Source organism: Typopeltis vanoorti, chromosome 9, assembly GCF_054136105.1.
Source record: "Typopeltis vanoorti isolate ZY-2024b chromosome 9, IOZ_Tvanoo_1.0, whole genome shotgun sequence".
Taxonomy (NCBI): Eukaryota; Metazoa; Arthropoda; class Arachnida; order Uropygi; family Thelyphonidae; genus Typopeltis; species Typopeltis vanoorti.
Genome location: NC_143557.1, coordinates 89,478,264 through 89,497,423, shown reverse-complemented (window position 1 = coordinate 89,497,423; position 19,160 = coordinate 89,478,264). Strand labels below are relative to the sequence as shown.

The window sequence follows — 19,160 nt, the reverse complement described above, 5'->3', positions numbered from 1 at the left end:
CTACTCAGGACTTGCTGACGATGCTTTGGATGCCCGCCACAAAATATGCTGGAAGAAAACCACTCTGCTACACCACAGCAAGTGTAAATATGAGAGATTATTCCTGGAATCAGCATCAGCTTTAAAAAAACTCCCCAAACCTCAACAAATTTAGATGCATGAGACTGCCCCAGATATGCTTGCGTTCTTAGAATATCAGCCCAACAGTCAAGACAACCAGTTTAGCACACTAGGGGGCACCTTTAGGACCGATTTCAGTTGTTTTCTTCAGCCATATTTGTTTAGTGTTAGTGCCTGCATGCACGTAGCATTATTTTTGTGTTCCCTGAAGATGGTAATGTAACATTACTGAAATATAAGAAGTATTAATTACAGTTTTTTAATTAATATTTTACTATACGTTGTCTTTCCCTAAAATCTGACAGTTATGGATTACCGACGTAAAAGTTTATCTACAAGAATTAAATATAGACAAATGGATGATTCAGAAATCTTGGCAGTGGAAATAATCAACCAAGAGTTCTGAATCTGCAGGCATTCAGGTTAGTAGTAGGACACTGTAAAGATCCGTTCTTTCTTGGTATCTGTAGAAATGGTTCTTACTGTATCAGCCATGACAATCAACAGTGCAGACTACACTGGTTTAAAGAAAGTTATGGACTTTCTTTAAGCCAGTTCTTTATCAGAAATCCTTGATATGGATTATGCAACCCTTTTCTATTTGAATGGGTGAGTATCAGTGTGTTTATGGGAAAATACCTGGAGTATACCTTATGTCTGAATGCAGCATCTGATCTAGGAAATCAGATGGTGGAGGCAAGTGGTCTGGAGCTGTTTCTCCTAATATGAACTTGGTCCTGTGGTTGTAGTGGCAACATTTCTACATAAGGCAATACTTCAAACATTGTTTCACTTTTATAGAACAGATCTGTATGTATATTTTAACACAGAAATGTATCATGTCACGTACAGGTACTTTTGTAGCATTGTTTAACAAAAATGATGTGAAAAAACTTGACTGGCTTGCACACTCCTAACTCAATCCACAGAATGCTTTTGAAATAAACTAGAATGTTGGATATATGCCAGATCATTGCATTCAATAGTGGTTAATAGTGGTACATAAATTGTTGATCATATTCTAGAAAGAATGGTCTAGAACAGTGGTCGCCAAAGTGGTCGATATCGACCCCCATGGGTTGATTCAGGCTAAGGGGTCGATAGAAAAATATAAGACATCATTGTACAGGTAATATTTAATTTGGTTAACTTGGAGATTACCTCCATCCTGAATGACAATGCAATTAAGAGTGAATCTTGGGAACAGTGACATGAATAGGACCTGTAAGATGGAGCAAGGTCATGAAAATAGTTACGGAGGCCAATCAAGTAGGCCAAAATGACGTATTTAGCAATAAACGGATGTCGGTGGTTCCCGTGCGGCGGGAGTGAGATTGCTATACGTGCATGGTTGCTTATTTACTTATACGTATTCGATCCCAGTCTCATTTTTGTGTATCGACATTCAAGTGAGCATTAAATGTTCTAAAATTCATCAACATACATATTATAATTCAATTGTTATTCATTCACGAACTAAACTTCTCTGTGTTGAAAAGTTGAGCAGGACTGGTAGTTTTGTACATCCTATATATACCAATAGGAAGATTGTATTATTGTTATTTTGTTATCTAAATTAAATTTTATATTTTATATATTATTTATCCCTCCTATCAAATATGCAATGTTAAGAAGGACGTCAAAAATGTATCCCTTTGACGTTAAGCCAATTTAATAATATATATACTATATTATACATACAAGAAACACTGTAACTATAAAATAAACAATCTAAAAACTCACATAAGCGTCTTTTTTGCTCGTCCTATTATAATTACGTAATAGTAAAATAGAGGGGGTCGATAAAAAGTCAAGAAACTCTTGAAGGGGTCAACTGTCAAAGAAGTTTGGTGACCCCTGGTCTAGAATATCTGATTCACATTATCACAAACTGGTGACCAAGAAGGGTGAAAAGCAAAGCACGGCTCTATACGTTGTTGAAATATGTTTATTTTAGGTTTCCCTGAAATATACTGTTCTCCCAGTACTTATTTATTTTTAACATGATTCCTATTCATGAAAGGTTATAGGCCTATAGTACATTAAGATCTTGGGTGAGCTAAGGAAGGTCCAAACTGGCTGTCATGGCTTTTTATAAATGTATCATTTGTGATGGAGACCATCTGGCTTACTCCCATGCATGCCAAAGGAGTAATGATGAAAAAGAAATACAAAAGATAAAAACAAAACAAAATATCTCATATCAGAATGCAAAGAAAAAGCTAGCTGCCATAACACCTGACTCAGTATAAGAGAATTTTTAAATTCTCTTATACTGAGAATGTGGCAGTTAAGAAAATATCAAAAGTAGCACAAACATGTATGTCTATTCTACCATCCAATTTTAGCATGTCTGAACTCTATGATCATAAATGCTTCTTTGTGGGGTGCATTAATTGCCTGACCTATTATGGTCTAACTCCTGAAACAACTCTTAAAATGATCCCACTTAATAATAAAGTGCTAGTCAAGAAATTTATGGCAAAGGCATCAATAAAAGAACAACTGCTAGACACTGCTACAGTAAAAAGATACTTCTGTACTCACTAAATTTAAACTTATCAACTGATCCTGACACATCAGATGATGTATTTAAATATTTTTCCAGAGGAAAAGTTGGACACTGATAATTCATACTCCTAAATCAGTTGACAAACACACACCAAAAAAAGGCCTCTCAAAAATTGGATATATCTATGAAGCCAAAAGAATAGAAAAATTCTTGTACTGGAACTGTCCTGGATTCTGCAAAAATATTGATGATATCAAGGTTCTTCTACAGGAACCATGTTCACCCACACGGATACCTATATGGAAAATGGACCAGGCTGACTGAACACTTTCCTCTCATCTTGCAAAATTTAATGCTGGTGTCATCAGTCAAACACCTATCAATGAAGCTATAAAATATATAACATAATGCATTGTCCAGGCAGCAACAACCTCCATCCCAAAAACATCATCTCGATTTCCAGTCTATCCTTGGTGGAACGCATAATGTCAGGCAGCCAGAAAAGATGAACACAGAGCATGGGGCATATTTCGTAGATACCCCACCACATTAAATTTAATAACTTTCAAGTGTGCTCAAGCCAAAGCATGTTTTGTAAGATGTCAGAGTCAAAAACAATTATGGATCCAATTTACTATATCAATTAATCAAATGACCAGTCCAAAAATTGTATGGGATAAAATCCAGAAAATGAAAGGCAGATATAGTACACATTGTTTGTCCACCTTAGACTATAATGGAAGTGTTCTTGCTAATCCCAAAGCTATTGCAGATACTTTGGGAGAAACGTTTGCTAAAATCTCAGCAACAGCTTCATATTCTCTGGAATTTTTAATACTGAAAGAGCAGCAAGAGAAACAAAGGTTTAATTTTTCTACCAACATTCTTCAGCCATTTGTGAAGGAGGAACTAAAAAGAGCTCTTCTACAATCTCACCCTAGTGCAGTAGGACCTGATGACATCCATTATGAAATGATAAAACATCTACTGTCATCTTCTATGGATCTTCTTCTCTTATTATACAATAGAATACTTGCAGAGGAAGAGTTTCCAAATTCTTGGCATAAGTCAATTGTCATTGCTATCCCAAAACCAGGAAAAGATCCAACACAAGCAAATAATCATCGACCCATTGCTCTGACCAGCTGCCTTTGTAAGATACCAGAGAAAATGGTTAATGCTAGACTTCTCTGGTATTTAGAAAGCAACAGTCTTCTTTCCAATACACAATGTGGTTTCCGTGGACATCGATCAACTTTAGACCATTTAGTTTGGTTAGAAACTTGTATAAGAGATGCATTTCTGAAGCGAGAACATCTTGTCTCTGGTTTTTTTTTTTTTTTTTTTTTTTTTTTTTGACATGGAAAAAGCTTATGACATAACTGGGAGATATGGCATATTAAAAGACCTCTATAACCTTGGTCTCAAAGGACACCTCCCTATATTTATTAAAAACTTTCTGTCCAGGTGAACTTTCCAAGTCAGAGTGGGAAGTACGCTATCTCGACCATATCTTCAAGAAGAAGGTGTTTCCCCCGAGGCTCTGTCTTAAGTGTAATCCTTTTTGCTATTAAAATCAATTCAATCATTGAACAGCTTCCTCCCACTGTAGACAATGCTCTATATGTTGATGACTTCACAATTTACTGTCACTCACGTAACATGAGGGTAACTGAAAGACAACTTCAGCAAGCAATTGATCATGCCTCTCTGTGGGCTATTAATAATGGGTTTAAGTTTTCAACAGAAAAAAGTGTCTGTCTACACTTCTTTCGAAAACGCACTCATCATCACCTAGATCCTGAATTAAGAATCGGACCTACTGTTATTCCAGCAACTACAGAAACCAAGTTCTTGGGACTCATTTTTGACAGAAAACTAACATTTCTAGCACATATTCATCAACTAAGAGAAAAGTGCAAAAGAACTTTGAACCTCCTTCGCACTCTATCCTCTACTGGGCGGGGTGCTGATCGAGCTTCATTGCTCCATCTTTATCGTGCACTTATATGTTCAAAGCTGGATTATGGGTCCGAAGTCTATGGTTCGACAAGACAGAGTAACCTACGATGGTTGGATTCCATCCATCATCAGGATATACGGATAGCTACTGGTGCCTTTCGCACCTCACCCACTCCAAGTCTCTATGTAGAAGCAAATGAACCAGCTCTATTACTTCGATGGAAACAGTTGTCTCTTAATTACACCCTAAAAATAAAATCTCTCCCAGATCACCCTACATGGAATAGTATCTTCTCTCTGCATTGGGAAGCTCAATATCACACATCAAACTGCTATACATCCTTTTGGTATGCATATTAAAGAAACAGTGCAAGCTGTTAGTATAAATGTTGACAACATTAGCTACACTAAAAAAACAGCATTCCTCCATGGCAGGGTTGCACACCATCCTGCAACCTCTCACTTTGTCAGCTACAGAAATCTTATACTCCCATCATCCATTTACCTGCAATTGTTTAATGCACACAGAGCAGCACACACTGATTTCTTACCCATCTATACTGATGGTTCAAGAATTAACACCTCTGTTGGTTGTGCCTGTGTTTCCTGACATTATTATCTCAAATCAGATCCCACCAGACTGCAGTAATTATACAGCAGAGTTACATGCCATTCAACTTGCACTTGTGCATATAAAAGAAAACTGCTACCAAAAGTGTGTAATTTATACAGACTCATTGAGCTCTTTACAGGCTATCTCCTTTCCTATGTATAATCCTCATCCAGTACTTTATGAAGTGCTACACTTGCTTCACAAAATGAAAATCCTTAATTTCGATGTTCCGTTCTGCTGGATTCCCAGCCACATCGGAATCAAAGGAAATGAGGCTGCAGATGCAGCTGCTAAATCAGCCCATACCTTCTCCACATACTATTTGACAGTTCCATATACAGACTACAGACAACTTATAAGATCAAAACTAATTGCTCAGTGGGAGTTAACAGTGCAAGAAACATCAACAAACAAATTATATAACATTAAACCTGAAATTAAACACTGGCATTCTAGTCAACGTACAAAGAGAAGGGAGGAAGTTGTCCTTGCTAGGCTCTGCATAGGTCACAGTCACCTTACACATTCTCATTTACTGAGCGCTGATGACCCTCCCATATGTGAAAAATGCAACACACATCTCACTATTCATCGTATTCTGGTAGATTGTCAAAAATTTGCACGAGAGAGGAATGAAATTTTCACCTATTTAACCAAACCATATACACTCAGGGAAATGCTAGCAGACTCAGGCAAATTGCATGATGTTTTTAATTTTTTAGAAAGAATTAATTTGTACAAACACATTTGACCATAAATTTGTTTACATGTAAATACTTTTTTTATTTTTTTGCTTAACTTTTATACCTATGTATTATTCATTAGGTTAAATCTGACCAATTATGTATTACCATGAGCCTTGATCTTGTATATTTGTATTACCCTGCTATAATTTTGTTAACATGTAAATACCATAATGCTAAACTTAAATTTTATGCATCAATGCTATATAATAATTCCTTTCTGACTCTAAGTATTAGTATAATAATGTTTGTTGTAATCTTACTAGATGTAGACACTGCTTTCCTTGACTTGTTTTGTATATACATATGTTAACCTATAGTTATCTATTTATATACTGATGAAACCTCTGCAGTAATTTTGTTTATATGTAGATACTGGATTACTTAACATACATTTTGTGTATGCATCTTTTTACTACTTTATTTTTCGAATAATCATGTAGTGCTGTTAGACATCTTACCTATTTGTGTACTTTCTAGTAATTCTGTTTCTACGTATCCTAAATTCTGTTTCTACGTATCCTAAATTCTGTTTCTACTGCATTGCTAAATTTAATTTTCATCCATGCATATTGTATAATAATCCCTTTTTGCCTATTTTTGTGCTGCTATAAAGGCATCTGTTATAATTTTACATATATGTAGATACAGCATTCCTTGGCTTAGTGTTTCATATATTATGTATTAACTTATATTAACTATTTTTGCACTACTGTAATAACCTCTGACCTTGTGTGTTGCTGTGCCCTCTGCAGCAGTTCTGTTTACCTAGAGATGCTGCTTTATGAAACCAGATTCTTGTACAGTCATATTGTTAACAATTTTCTGTAAATGCTAATGTTTGTAACCTTTAGTATGGCACAGTATGACCTCTGTAGTTTTTGTGCCAAATAAACTATAAACCAACCAACTCGTCTCGTTTTGTCATCAGGAAACATATTTAAAACTCAGTGAGTATCCTGCTTTAAGGCATTTTGTTATTATTCATAACTACAGAACTGGAGATGGACCTGCTCATGGAGGAGTTACTATCCTAGTGGTAGCCATACTTCTTCCAGGGCATCTATCTTAACACTGATCTGTAAACCATCCACCTCTCAGTGGGATTTCTTACTACCATATGTGTTCCATTTGTTTACCGCCATATTCTTATATTAACACAGATTGACCCTGTTAATCTCATAGTGCAAGCCTCAGCCCCTACTTATGAGTGAATTTATTAGATATGATGCTCTGTAGAGGTAGTGACAACACTAATCGGTGAGGCCAGATTAAGCATATGCTGGACAATAACAGTCTCTTTCTCTATTTAATAATGAATACAATGCATTCTTTCATGTCTATCTACTCATATTATGTAATAGATTTTACAGTCTGTTTCACTGTCATTCTTCTACTGCTTGTCCAGGACGTCAAAGAGAATTTTTATGGAAGTGATAATTTCCTTTTTTTTTTTTTTTTTTTTTTTTTTTTTTTTTTTTTTTTTTTGTTATATCCTAACTGGAACCATGCTCTACTACATAGACTCCCATGTGGAAAATTGGTTAGGTTGACTAGACTACATTTTCCCATCTTATAAAAATTTAATGCTGAGACAGTCATCCGAACACACTGACGTATTATTATTATTATTCGTGACACCTCCAAGGAGTCCGAACACTCATCATGGGAGGACACCTACCATACAACTCTTCGCCTCCACCACTAGACTGAACCTCTGCTACCAATCATCTACATCAACGTCATGTACTGCCCACCACCACAACTAGTATTTTTTGTCTGTAAATTACGTGTGTTCTGAAGGGCCGATTTGTCTGTATGCAGAATGAAAAATCTGAGTTTCTGGGAGAAAAAACCCTGCTACCTCTCTCTATATGAGATCAGCTAACTCACCTTCAATTGAAAAAGTCCATATAAAGATTCCTTCTGTCAAGACGAGAAATCGAACTTAGGCCTTTTCTAATTGAATGGTGCAATGTACCGTCATTCTTCAGAATTTTTGTGTGTGTGTGTGTGTGTGTGTGTGTGTGTGTGTGTGTGTGTGTGTGTGTGTGTGTGTGTGTGTGTGTGTGTGTAGCTTGCCAAAAAAAAAAAAAAAAATCAGTCTTTTATTAAGATCACAAAAGAATGATTACCAGTGATTAATTTTGTGTAGTTAATTTTAAAATAGTATTATTTAAGGGTAGTTTAATCCTTTATCATTGTTTCCGTTTTGATAGACTTTGGACAACAACAAAAAAGGAATAGATAATTTAAGAAAGCAATTATCCAGACACCAACAGAAAGTTAAAGAAGCTCAAGTAAGATATCTTATATCTTTTAATTCTTGAACTGGGTTTAATATGCCTGATAATATTTTCTTATACCTTTTAATGAATGTAAATTTTGCAATTTACCAATTACTGTTTTGAACTCGAATAAATTGTGATTTATGTGAAATCAAAATATTGAATTTTTATATTCTAGATTTTATTGTTAACAAACATCATTGTTGATTTTTTAAATTTTATTGATAAATTCTACCTAAACATACAGCCAAATTAAAGTCCACAGATATTATTTTGTTAGTAAGATCTATTGATTTAGCATGACTACTGTTATGACTAGGTTAGCTTCTTATTAATGCAAATTGTATTTATTCATTATTTATGATGGTACAGCAATCCCTCGAATAATGTGCTTCTGATAAGTGCATTTTCAATTAGTGTGTCATTTTTTTTCTATACCCAAATTTGATTAGTGCTCCTATATACATCTTAAAATTAAATGTTACAGATTTTAAAAATTTTCTATCATCATACATATTTTATGGCTAACTATTTTAAAAAATCATTCACCAGAATTAAATAATTTGATCCTTGATTTAAAACATTTTAGAAAGTTATTTTTTAATGGCATTCTATGCTATTTCCATGTATACTATGTTCCATATTTACTGCCAAAATTTATATCATCTGCTAATTACATAGCATTTTGATGATCATATCTCGTGCCTTCTCTGCAATTGTTTTTGTTACTTTTTTATTTTATTTAAAAGTATTTTTCCCTTTCATTACGAGTAAAAGAATTAGTGAACAAAAAAGTGGAAGTGTGAAAATTATTCGAAAAGTAATCTCATCAGAAGAAAAACTTGAAATAATAAGAAAAATGAACAAGGTGAGTCCAGAGCAAAGATAGGACGAAACATAAAAATGTGTGAATCAACTATACAAGCAATTTTAAGCAAAAATGCTGAATACAAAGAGAATGGTAAGGCTGCTTCAAGTTCATCATGCATGCACTTGAAATCAAAGTATTATAATGATTGAATTAGAGAGACTTCTTTCTACATGGATCGAAGATTGTAACCAAAAACGGATACCGCTAAACAATGACCTTATTAAATCAAAAACATTGTCTCTTTGCAACCTTGAAAGAAAGGGTTATCAATGTGGAAAAGAAGAAGAATTCCATGCTAGTGCTGGGTGGTTTGAGCTTTTCAAAAAGAGAAATAGCCTACATAATGTTCTAATCACAGGTGAAGCTGCAAATGCAGATAAGGAGGTGGCTGCAAATGATCCAGAGATTTTGAAGAAAATTGTGGAAGAAGGGGCTATTGTGACCAATAAATATTTAATGCCGATAAAACTGGCCTTTTTTGGAAACGAATATCTTCCAGACTTTTCTGGCCAAATCAGAGAAATCTCAGCCTGGTTATAAAGTCACAAAGTTGAATGAAATTAAACTTTGTGACTTTATAACCTGTTAGCAAATGATTGTGCAAATGATTTTAGAGGCTTTTCAAATGAATCTAAGTTAATTAAATCTCATTCTGAAAAATTGAGTGATTCCGACCTGCTATATTTAGATGCACGGTGCAAAGATCCTGAAGAATATGAAGAAAATTTAATCACTGACAAGCCCAAAGAGATTTCACAGAAACAATTTGAAAATATTTTTTGTACAGTCGAAGTTTTTAAGCAGCAATGTTAGAAGCCGATCCTGACGAAGAGAGAAGCAGTAAAATTCAGAAGTAGTAGAAGAGGCAATAGAGGCATACCATCCATTGCATGAAAAAAAAAAGAAACTGAATGTCTTCCAAACAACGTTAGCTCAATCCTTTGTTAAGAAGTAGAAAAATAAATTTATATTCTGAATATGTGTTATTGTCTTTCAGCTTCATGGTTTTCCTTTAACTAAGCCCTTAGATGTACCCTATTTCTTTTATAAAAAAAAATTAAGGGTCAAAAAAGAAATTTGAGGAACGAATTATACTTTTTCCTGTAGGTTACTATATCTGATTAGTGCATTTTCGATTAATGTGCTTGTTTTAAAGAACGCATCAGGTGCATTAATTGAGGGATTGTTGTATCTTCTTACATTGTTACTGCATGTTGTAGTAGTAGTATATCTTAGGAGAACAAGTGGTCTTAGAAGATTCTGTGAATGAAAACATTGATTGCTCCTAGATTTTCAGAACCTGGCTACAGCATGAGGTGACTGTAATGTTAAATACAGAAATATATTTTAGTTGTAATTAGAGTGCATCTTTATTATTTTTGTTGTAACAAATCTTTTGCTCATTAGCTGCAATCATGAATTAATTAATTCATGATTCTATAGCCAGCATAAAGAAAAAAGGGAAAGCTTTCCTATTGGAAATCTATGCATCAAATATTTTTGGAAAATTTAAAGAAAAGAGCAAAACTATTACCAGAATCATGTACATTTAATTTAAATGTTTATATTTGTAAAATTTTCGTCTAAGTTTCATAGCTATTATCAATACAATTATAGGAACACTCAAAAAAGAGAACAACAATGCAATTGAAAGTGTGTGATATTATGCACACTATTTGCTGCAGGAGAATGGCTCCATCTGCATTAATAGATTCTTCTTTGAGTGCCATCTCCTATCGGAGGCTGGCAACCACCTTGACAAATTTTGAGCGATTCTCAACCACTCTGAACAGTCCCTCAGAGCTCATGCCAGTCTGATGTGTACTAGCCAAGATTTTATTCATCTTCTGTGTCTTCTTCTTCCATTTTATAATCAATTGAAGTATCTGATATTTTTCATTATAAAGTAGGTGACCAAGATATGCAGTTTTTCTTCTTTTTATGGTATCTAAAAGTTCATGTGATTTCCCCATTTGTACTACTTGATTGGATGATTTTGCTGTCCATAGGATTTTTAACATTCGCCTGTTTGACCACATCTCCAATGCTTCAAGTTTTTTTTTTTATCAATGTTGTCTTCCAGGTCCAAGTTTCTGCACTGCACAGCAGTACAGACCATACATAGCTTTTAACCATGTGTACTCTAAATTTAAATTGCAGTTACACGGTGTGTAACTATTTTTTGTATTATAAATTATTTTTAAATATAAACAAAAAATTAATCGCAAATTAAGGAACACTTACATGGTGAGTATTGAGCAGTGTAACTTCCCAAAATTGAGAAAGATTTACAGTCATTTTTGTTCAGGTTAGATACATTTTTCTTCTGGCAATCTTTCCTTCACTGTTTACCAGAGACCGACACATACTGGCCAATATATACACATAAACTCCTACCACCCCCCAGCACAAAAACTAGGTGTCATTTAATACTCTAAAAAAAGGGCTCTAAAGATCTGCTCCAGTGAACATGCACTGAAAGATGAATTTAAAGTTATCAGCAATACTTTTCAAAAAAAATGGTTACAGCCAAAACACTATTAACAAAATTCTCTACAAAACCTCAATAAAAAACAAAGACAAATCAGACTACAATAAAACTATAACCATTCAATACATTAAAGGGACATCAGATAAAATTAACAGAACACTACAAAAATGCAACCTCAAAGCCACCCTAAAACCTTCTGCAAAATTAAAAAGCTTACTCAACTCATCCAAAGACCCACTCCCTCTGCTGGCCCACCCTGGAGTATACCCTATTTACTGCACCTGCAACATACCATATATAGGAGAAACAGGACACACAATTCCGATCAGACAAAAAGAACATAAATGACACATTAAATATAATAATTATGGTAAAACTGGCCTTTCTGATCATGCTCTTGAACACCTTACATAGAATTGACTGTAAAAGCACTAGTTGTCTACATCACACCAAAATATGGTACGAATGCAAATTTAAGGAAACCTGTGAGATTATTATCAACCACCCCCAATCTGAACAATAACGATGGTCTAAAAATCCCAAACATATGGAAGGCACATATTCGACCCACGGAACCTTCCTCTCTAAGAGTAACTATAAACAGGCCTATAGATAATCCAGGCTCCTAAATCAAAAATAACAATTGTAATGCTAAAAAATAGGACATCATTGTTACTGAAAGAAAACTATCTATAAGAAAGAATGTTTATTCATGTTATCATAAATAGAATTTAGTTGATGTAGTTTATAAATAATTAAATCCCCCCCCCCCCACTAGATTTCATACCAGTAGAATAACTTGTGATCAGATCATTGTTTCTGTAGCTTACTGTATGTAATGTAACTCAGCTTGTTCTGTATATTTGTATATGCTCCAGATGATGATCTTAATATGAAGATCAAAATGTCGGGAAATGAAAAGAGTTTTTTATAACACAGTTGTAAAGTCCATAATTTCTAAAATGAGTGCTGATCACCATGCAACACTAAAAGAAAGGATTATGATAGCTTTTCAGATTCTTGGTATAGTGAAACACCCGTATTTATTATGATTTAAGGATCGTTAAAGTGCAATGTGCATTCCAGAAATAGTGTCTCTCACTCTCTCTGATTTGTATTACTTCTGTATAATAGGGAAATTCCCCCCCCCCCTCCCAAATTGGATCCAGTGATCTGTGTCACTTAAATGTTCATTCACCTCAAAATGGCTGTAGTAGATATGGATATTGGCTGTATATTCCACTCTCATAGTGTGTTAGTTTTAAAGACCAGGGAATATTCTGAATACCATGGTGGTTTTGATGATGAAGAGAATCTTTTGATGGAGTAGCTAATTTTTGGTCTTGCTTAATGGAAGGCCATGTGTGTGTTATCTGTTAAGATCACACAAAAATTTTTTTTTCTAAAGTGCCTGGATGATCAGGTTTGGCAGTGGATTTTTTTTTTTGTTATACTGGTTTTTTGGTAGTTACTTAAGGGTCAAACCAAATAACTGTGAGGAGACCTCCACATCACCTTTCAGGAATGTAGAGAACTGACTGGGCATCTACCCTAAATGTTTAATCCTCACTTTCATGTGTTTTGCCCCATTAGAAGGTATCTTTGAGGTGGTCTGAAAATTTCTTGGCCTAACAATGAAAAAACGAATTTATAATTTCAAAATTATTTTAATTTTTCAACATAATCTTCCTCGAGACTAATACATATATTCCAGCGATGCTTCAGTGCCATTATCCCATCCCTGTAACGGTTCTCAGTAAGATCTGCAATCACCTCTTCATTTAAAGAAAAATGCTGATCAGCAAGGAAGAGGTTTAATTTTTGGGGAAGAGATAGAAGTCAGAGGAAGACAAATCTGGGGAATAGGGTGGATGCTCGAACAATTCATGGTGCAGATTCCCCAATTTTCCCATTGCCAAAACACCTTTGTGGGCAGGTGCATTATCCTGATGGAATGTGATTTTTTTCGTTTCAAATCGGTTCTTTTCTCAAGAATTTTTTCATCTAGTCTGGTTAAAAGATTGGAATAATATACCCTGGTTATTGTTTTACTCTTTTCAAGATAATTAGTAAACAAAAAATGCCTTTAGCATCCCAAAACACCGATGCCATGACCTGTTCTGCTGATGGAACCGACTTTGTCTTCTTTCGTGCTGAACAACTGGCTTCTGTCCACTGTTTTGACTGCTGTTTGGATTCTGGTGTGTAATGGTGAATCCAAGTCTCATCCATAGTAATAAATCGATGCACAAAATCTGTTTTATTATTGTTAAAATGCTCCAAGCACTGTTCAGAGATTTTCATGTGAGTGCGTTTTTGATCTGCTATCAGCAAGCGTGGCACCCATCTTGTGCAAGGCTTTTTCATTTGCAATTCTTCATGCAAAATGTATCCTACACGTTCTTTTGAAATGCCTATAGGCTCAGCAATTTCACGTACTTTGAGTTGCCAGTCATCCAGTAATACCATATCGTGCACTTGATCAATGATTTCTGGTGGTGTTACACTTTTTGGACGTCCTTCACATGAATCATCTTCAAGGCTGGTATGGCCATGTTTAAACTCGGCAGCCCATTTCTTAATTGTCAAAAACAAAAGAGAAGAGTGCTCATAAACTTGTATGAACCTCCGAATGAATTTCTTTTGGCGTTAAACCTTCTTTTACAAAGAATTTTATAACCGCACGATACGCGATTTTATCCATTTCAAGGGATACAGACAACACTTTTGCTTCAGACAGCGTATAAAACAAACTACTTGATAGAATGACTTTCAGTTTCACATTGATGCTTATGACAGATGTACCAACTTAGAAAAAAAAAATCTCTTGCCGATAGTGTTGCCATTTTTGGTCGAGGCCGAGAACTTTTCAGACCACTCTTAAACCTCAAATGCAGACTGGGGGCATCACCCATTTAAACAAGGGCCTCCACTGTTCTCTTCAGGGAATCAGAGCAAACAGTGAAAATGTCAGCTACTGGAACAAGCATCAATCAACATCTAGAAGAAGAAGAATAAACACAACATCACAAGAAAACTGAAGGTAGGAACTATCAGTCTGTTACTTGTCAAGACTCCAACATTCTCGGATCTTATATTTCTGTCATCTAAGGCACTTTGTATCGTATCAATCCACCTATATCTTGGTCTTCCTCAGGGTCATTTTCCTGTCAACCTGGCAGAGAACACACTTGTTTTTCTAATCTTTCCTCTCCCATTCTGTTTAAGTGACCATACCACCTGAGATTAGCTCTGCTAACGCATTCCTGGATGCTGACAATGTCAAGTTCTTTCCTAATATCTTGTTTTTAATATGATATTGCCATTGATGCCATCCGTTGACGCCTCTAATCTTTCTCAGGACTCTCATATCTGCGGTCTCTAGTCTTTGGTCAAGTGTTTTATTTCTAACCCAGCTCTAACCTTTTGACTTATGGAGCTCAGATCCATAAGTCAAAATTGGTTTGAACACTGTCTTCTATACAGCTAATTTAGTGTATTGACTAATTTCTCTCGTATTTCATATAAATTTATTTAGTTGACTTCCTACCATACCAGTTTTGTTGATTCTGCTGTCTATTTCCATATTTAATTCACCATTTTCACTAAAAAATAGTTCCTAAGTAGCTGAAATGTTTTACTTGTTCCACCAGTTCTCCGTTCAAAACGCAGTTGACATTTTCAACGATTCTGCCTATTTTCATTGTCTTTGTCTTTTTATTGCTGATCTTCATACCATATCTATTACAACAGTTATTCAATTTAGTCAGGGAATCTTGCAGACTTGTAGCGGATTTATTTAGAAGTATAACATCATCCGCAAAAAGCAAAGAGCTGACAATAACATCTCCAATTCTGATATCATGTTTAATACCACTTTCCTTCATAATGTGATCCATATAGATAATGAATAACATAGGGGATAATGTACATCCTTGTCTCACACCAGATTTAACATTAAACCATCTTCCTGTACTTCCTTCAATTCTAACTGCTGACTTGCAACTCAAAGACTTAAAGACTAAGTATTGCTTGATAAAATGCCCCACTGACACCATATAACTGTAGCGTATTAAATAGCTTCTCTCTTGGCACATTGTCATATTCCTTTTCCAGATCGACAAAATTTAAATACAGATCTTTGTTATATTCCCATGCTTTCTCAACTCTTTGTTGTAAAGTGAAGATCTGATCCTGACAGCCTCAATTTGGTCTGAATCCAGCTTGTTCCTCACCAAGATTTTCTTCCACAAATCTTATCAACCATTTCTCAAGTATATACTTGCATAATTCTTACCAGGAACACTCAGTCAGTAGGAAAATACCTCTGTAATTCTCACATTCAGTTTTTTTTCCCCTTTTTTATATATGACTCATGGAGTACTATGAGAGCTCTACTCCAATCATCGGGAATTCATCCCTCTGTCCAGGCCTTTAGAACTATGCAGTGCAGCCACTGCAAGACTTTTATACCACCATACTTCAGCATTTCTGGTCGAATATCATCTACTCCTGCTGCCTTTCCACATTTCAAGCCTTTGATGGCTTTTTCTACTTCAAGTATGGATATGTATTCCTGACTGTATGCGTGTTGAGTGTTTTTTAACACTGTGCTATTACTTCTTGTTTCATTCAGCAATTTCTCGAAGTAATTACTCCATACTTCAATGATATTTTTTTCTCCTGTTTTCATGTTATCTTTATCATCTCTAACTCCTTTTACTGCACCCTTTCTTCCATTTCTGAGCTCCTTCAACAACCTCCAGAATACCTTCCCATCTTGATATTTATTTTCTATGTTCTTGCCAAAGTCCTCTCATGACTTTTATTTAGCTAGTTTTACACAGTGTTTAGGCTTTCTTACATTTGTCTCTGTATTCTCTAAGAGCACAACTGACTTAATTGCCAGGAACTTTTGTTATGCTTTCTTCTTTTCCTACACTGCTTCTTTAACTTCCTGTGTCCACCATGGAGTTCTGATTTTTCTATCCTTGCAGACAACCTAACCACATGCCTCTCTGGCTGAATCAATCAGTGTTTTCTTCAGGGCATGTCACTGAATCTCCAAGGTTTGGTTCCTGTTCTCAAACTCTTTCATTTCTTCTTGAATAATATTTGTGTGTTTTTGTCTACAGTTCACATCAAAGCTGCTGAAATTGTTAAGATCACTGAAAGACCCTCATCCATTCTACAAGTACTCTGGAGTATATAATATACCTTGTTCCTGTGGTATTAGTTATGTTGGTCAGCCCTCTAGAAGCTTCGAAATGAGACAAAAAGAGCACATAGGCTATGTTAGAAACAACAGACAAGATATTTCAGGCCTTTCTTCCCACTTTGCCTCTACCAACCATCTTATTGAGTGAGATAAGAGTCATATGCCCTATATAGAAGAGAACTACCATTCCAGAACCTTCAAGGCGACTGCTATGGTCACCCGTTCAACAGGAAACCCAAATAAGAATCAAGGTTTAATCCTACCAGAAATTTGGAAAACTTTAATTAAATCACTAAACGTCAAAGAAATGAACTTTCACTCCAATTACATTATGTCTCGTAACAAATAAACCATGTTCCCGCAACACACCATATTTCTCGCACAATACTAAGTTTGTATGAATTAGAACTGTCAGTTAAAACCTGGTCTGTTACCTTCATATCGCTTACCAATTGTATCCCTGAAGAAGCCGATAGCAAAAATCGGTGAAACTAGTAGGATGATAAATTAAAGGGAATAAAACTGAATGTGGGAATTACAGGGGAATTTCTCCACTAAGTGTTCCAGATAAGATTTATGCAAGCATGCTTGAAAAAAGGTTGAGAAAGATTGTGGAAGAGAAATTTTGGGTTCAAGCCAAATAGTGGTTGTTCAACTTTAGATTTTCACTTTAAGACAAATAGTTGGGAAATTCTGAAAATATGACAAGGATCCGTACTTCAGTTTTTGTAGATCTGGAAAAGGCATTCGATGAGGTGCTCAGATAAAGCTTTTCAAAACACTACAATTATATGGGTTGAATAGAACATTATATAGAGCAATACATAATCAATATTTAAGTTGTAAGTCAGCAGTTTGAATTTAGGAAATATAGGAAGATGGTTGGATGTAAAATCAGGAATAAGACAAGGATACACATTATCTCCACTCTTATTCATCATCTATATGGCTCACATGAAAGAAAGTGGCATCAAGCCTGATATTAGATTTGGAGATGTCAAAATTAGCTCTTTGCTTTATGCAGTTGATGTTGTACTTCTAAATAGACATCTAGTGCAAGTCTCCAGGATTCACTAATTAAATTGAATAACAGCTGTAACAAATTTGGCATGAAAATCATCAATAAAAAGACCAAAACTATGATTTAGGCATGAGCAGTAAACTTCAGATGCATTCTTAATGGAGAACCTATAGAACAAGTAAAATATTTCAGCTGTTTAGGCACAGTTTTTAGTGAAGATGGCAGGTTAAATCTGGAAATAGACAACAGAATTATTAAGCTGGTATGATGAGTAGCCAGTTGAATAAATTTATATGGAATAAGAGAGAAATTAGCCAAAACACTAAATAGTATTATACAAGATACAGTATTCAAACTAGTTTTAAATTATGGATCTGAGAGTTGGGTTAGAAATAAAGCACTTGATCAAAGACTGGAGATCACAGATATGATATCTGTAGGGCTCTGAGAAAAATTAGACAAGTGAACAGGTGGCATTAATGGACAAATCATATTAAAAATGAATATATTAGTAAGGGATATGACATTGTTAGCATTCAAGAATGTGTAAGCAGAGCTAATCTAAGGTGGTATAGCCACTTAAATAGAATGGGTGAAGAAATGTTTGCAAAAGACGTGTTTGATTCTAAGATCGCAGGAAAGAGACCCAGAGGAAGACCAAGGTCTGGGTAAATCGATTCAGTCAGAAGTGCCTTAAAAGTTAGATAAAATGTTAGATATAATGATATTGGAGTGCTCACAAGTAATAGATTGATTTGGAGTAAAATTGTTGATAGGGGATTAATAATAATGTAATCTTGATCATGTTGTCATAGAACCTGAACACCCCTTTGGGGATACATATCAGGAAATTGATGATGATGGTGATTGGTTTTTTTGTGGATTTGGAGTGGGGGTTGGATGGATGGAGAGTTCTCTCGATTTTCTATTGGCTGAAAAATTAGTAATATCTAGGATACATTTTATCTAGGATATTCGCGAAAGCTTCTCAACTTGGATTCATTTTAAAACTTTGTTACACACTCTTCTTTTCAGTATGATATTTAATTTTACACTGCTCAAAACTAAATAGTGATCACTGTTGTTGTTGGATGCTCCTTGGAATTCCTTCCAGAACATTTTAAGAGGAATTGCCAATGATGCAGTTCCGATGTTGGGTGCCAAGCCTCCAGTTATGTGCTTCTAGTCATTGCCTCTTCTCCTCTCTTCTGCTCAGCCGATAAGGAAACCAAAACACTAGCAGTTGAGGCAGCAGTAGTCGTCGTAGTCTGCTTCTTTTTTTCTTCTTCCCCTTTCAGCCCCTCAAATATGCTCCTTGTTC

The 19,160-nt window shown here is 35.2% G+C and overlaps 1 protein-coding gene across 1 annotated transcript in view; it reads left to right on the top strand.

The window, feature by feature from the left end:
* Positions 1-19,160, top strand: part of SMC6 (Structural maintenance of chromosomes 6) — a 594,918-nt gene that overhangs the window by 173,212 nt on the left and 402,546 nt on the right. Inside the window, exon 9 of the mRNA XM_090398426.1 lies at positions 8,170-8,250. Within this exon, the coding sequence (XP_090254552.1) occupies positions 8,170-8,250 (81 nt within the window). The remainder of the gene's footprint in view (positions 1-8,169; positions 8,251-19,160) is intronic.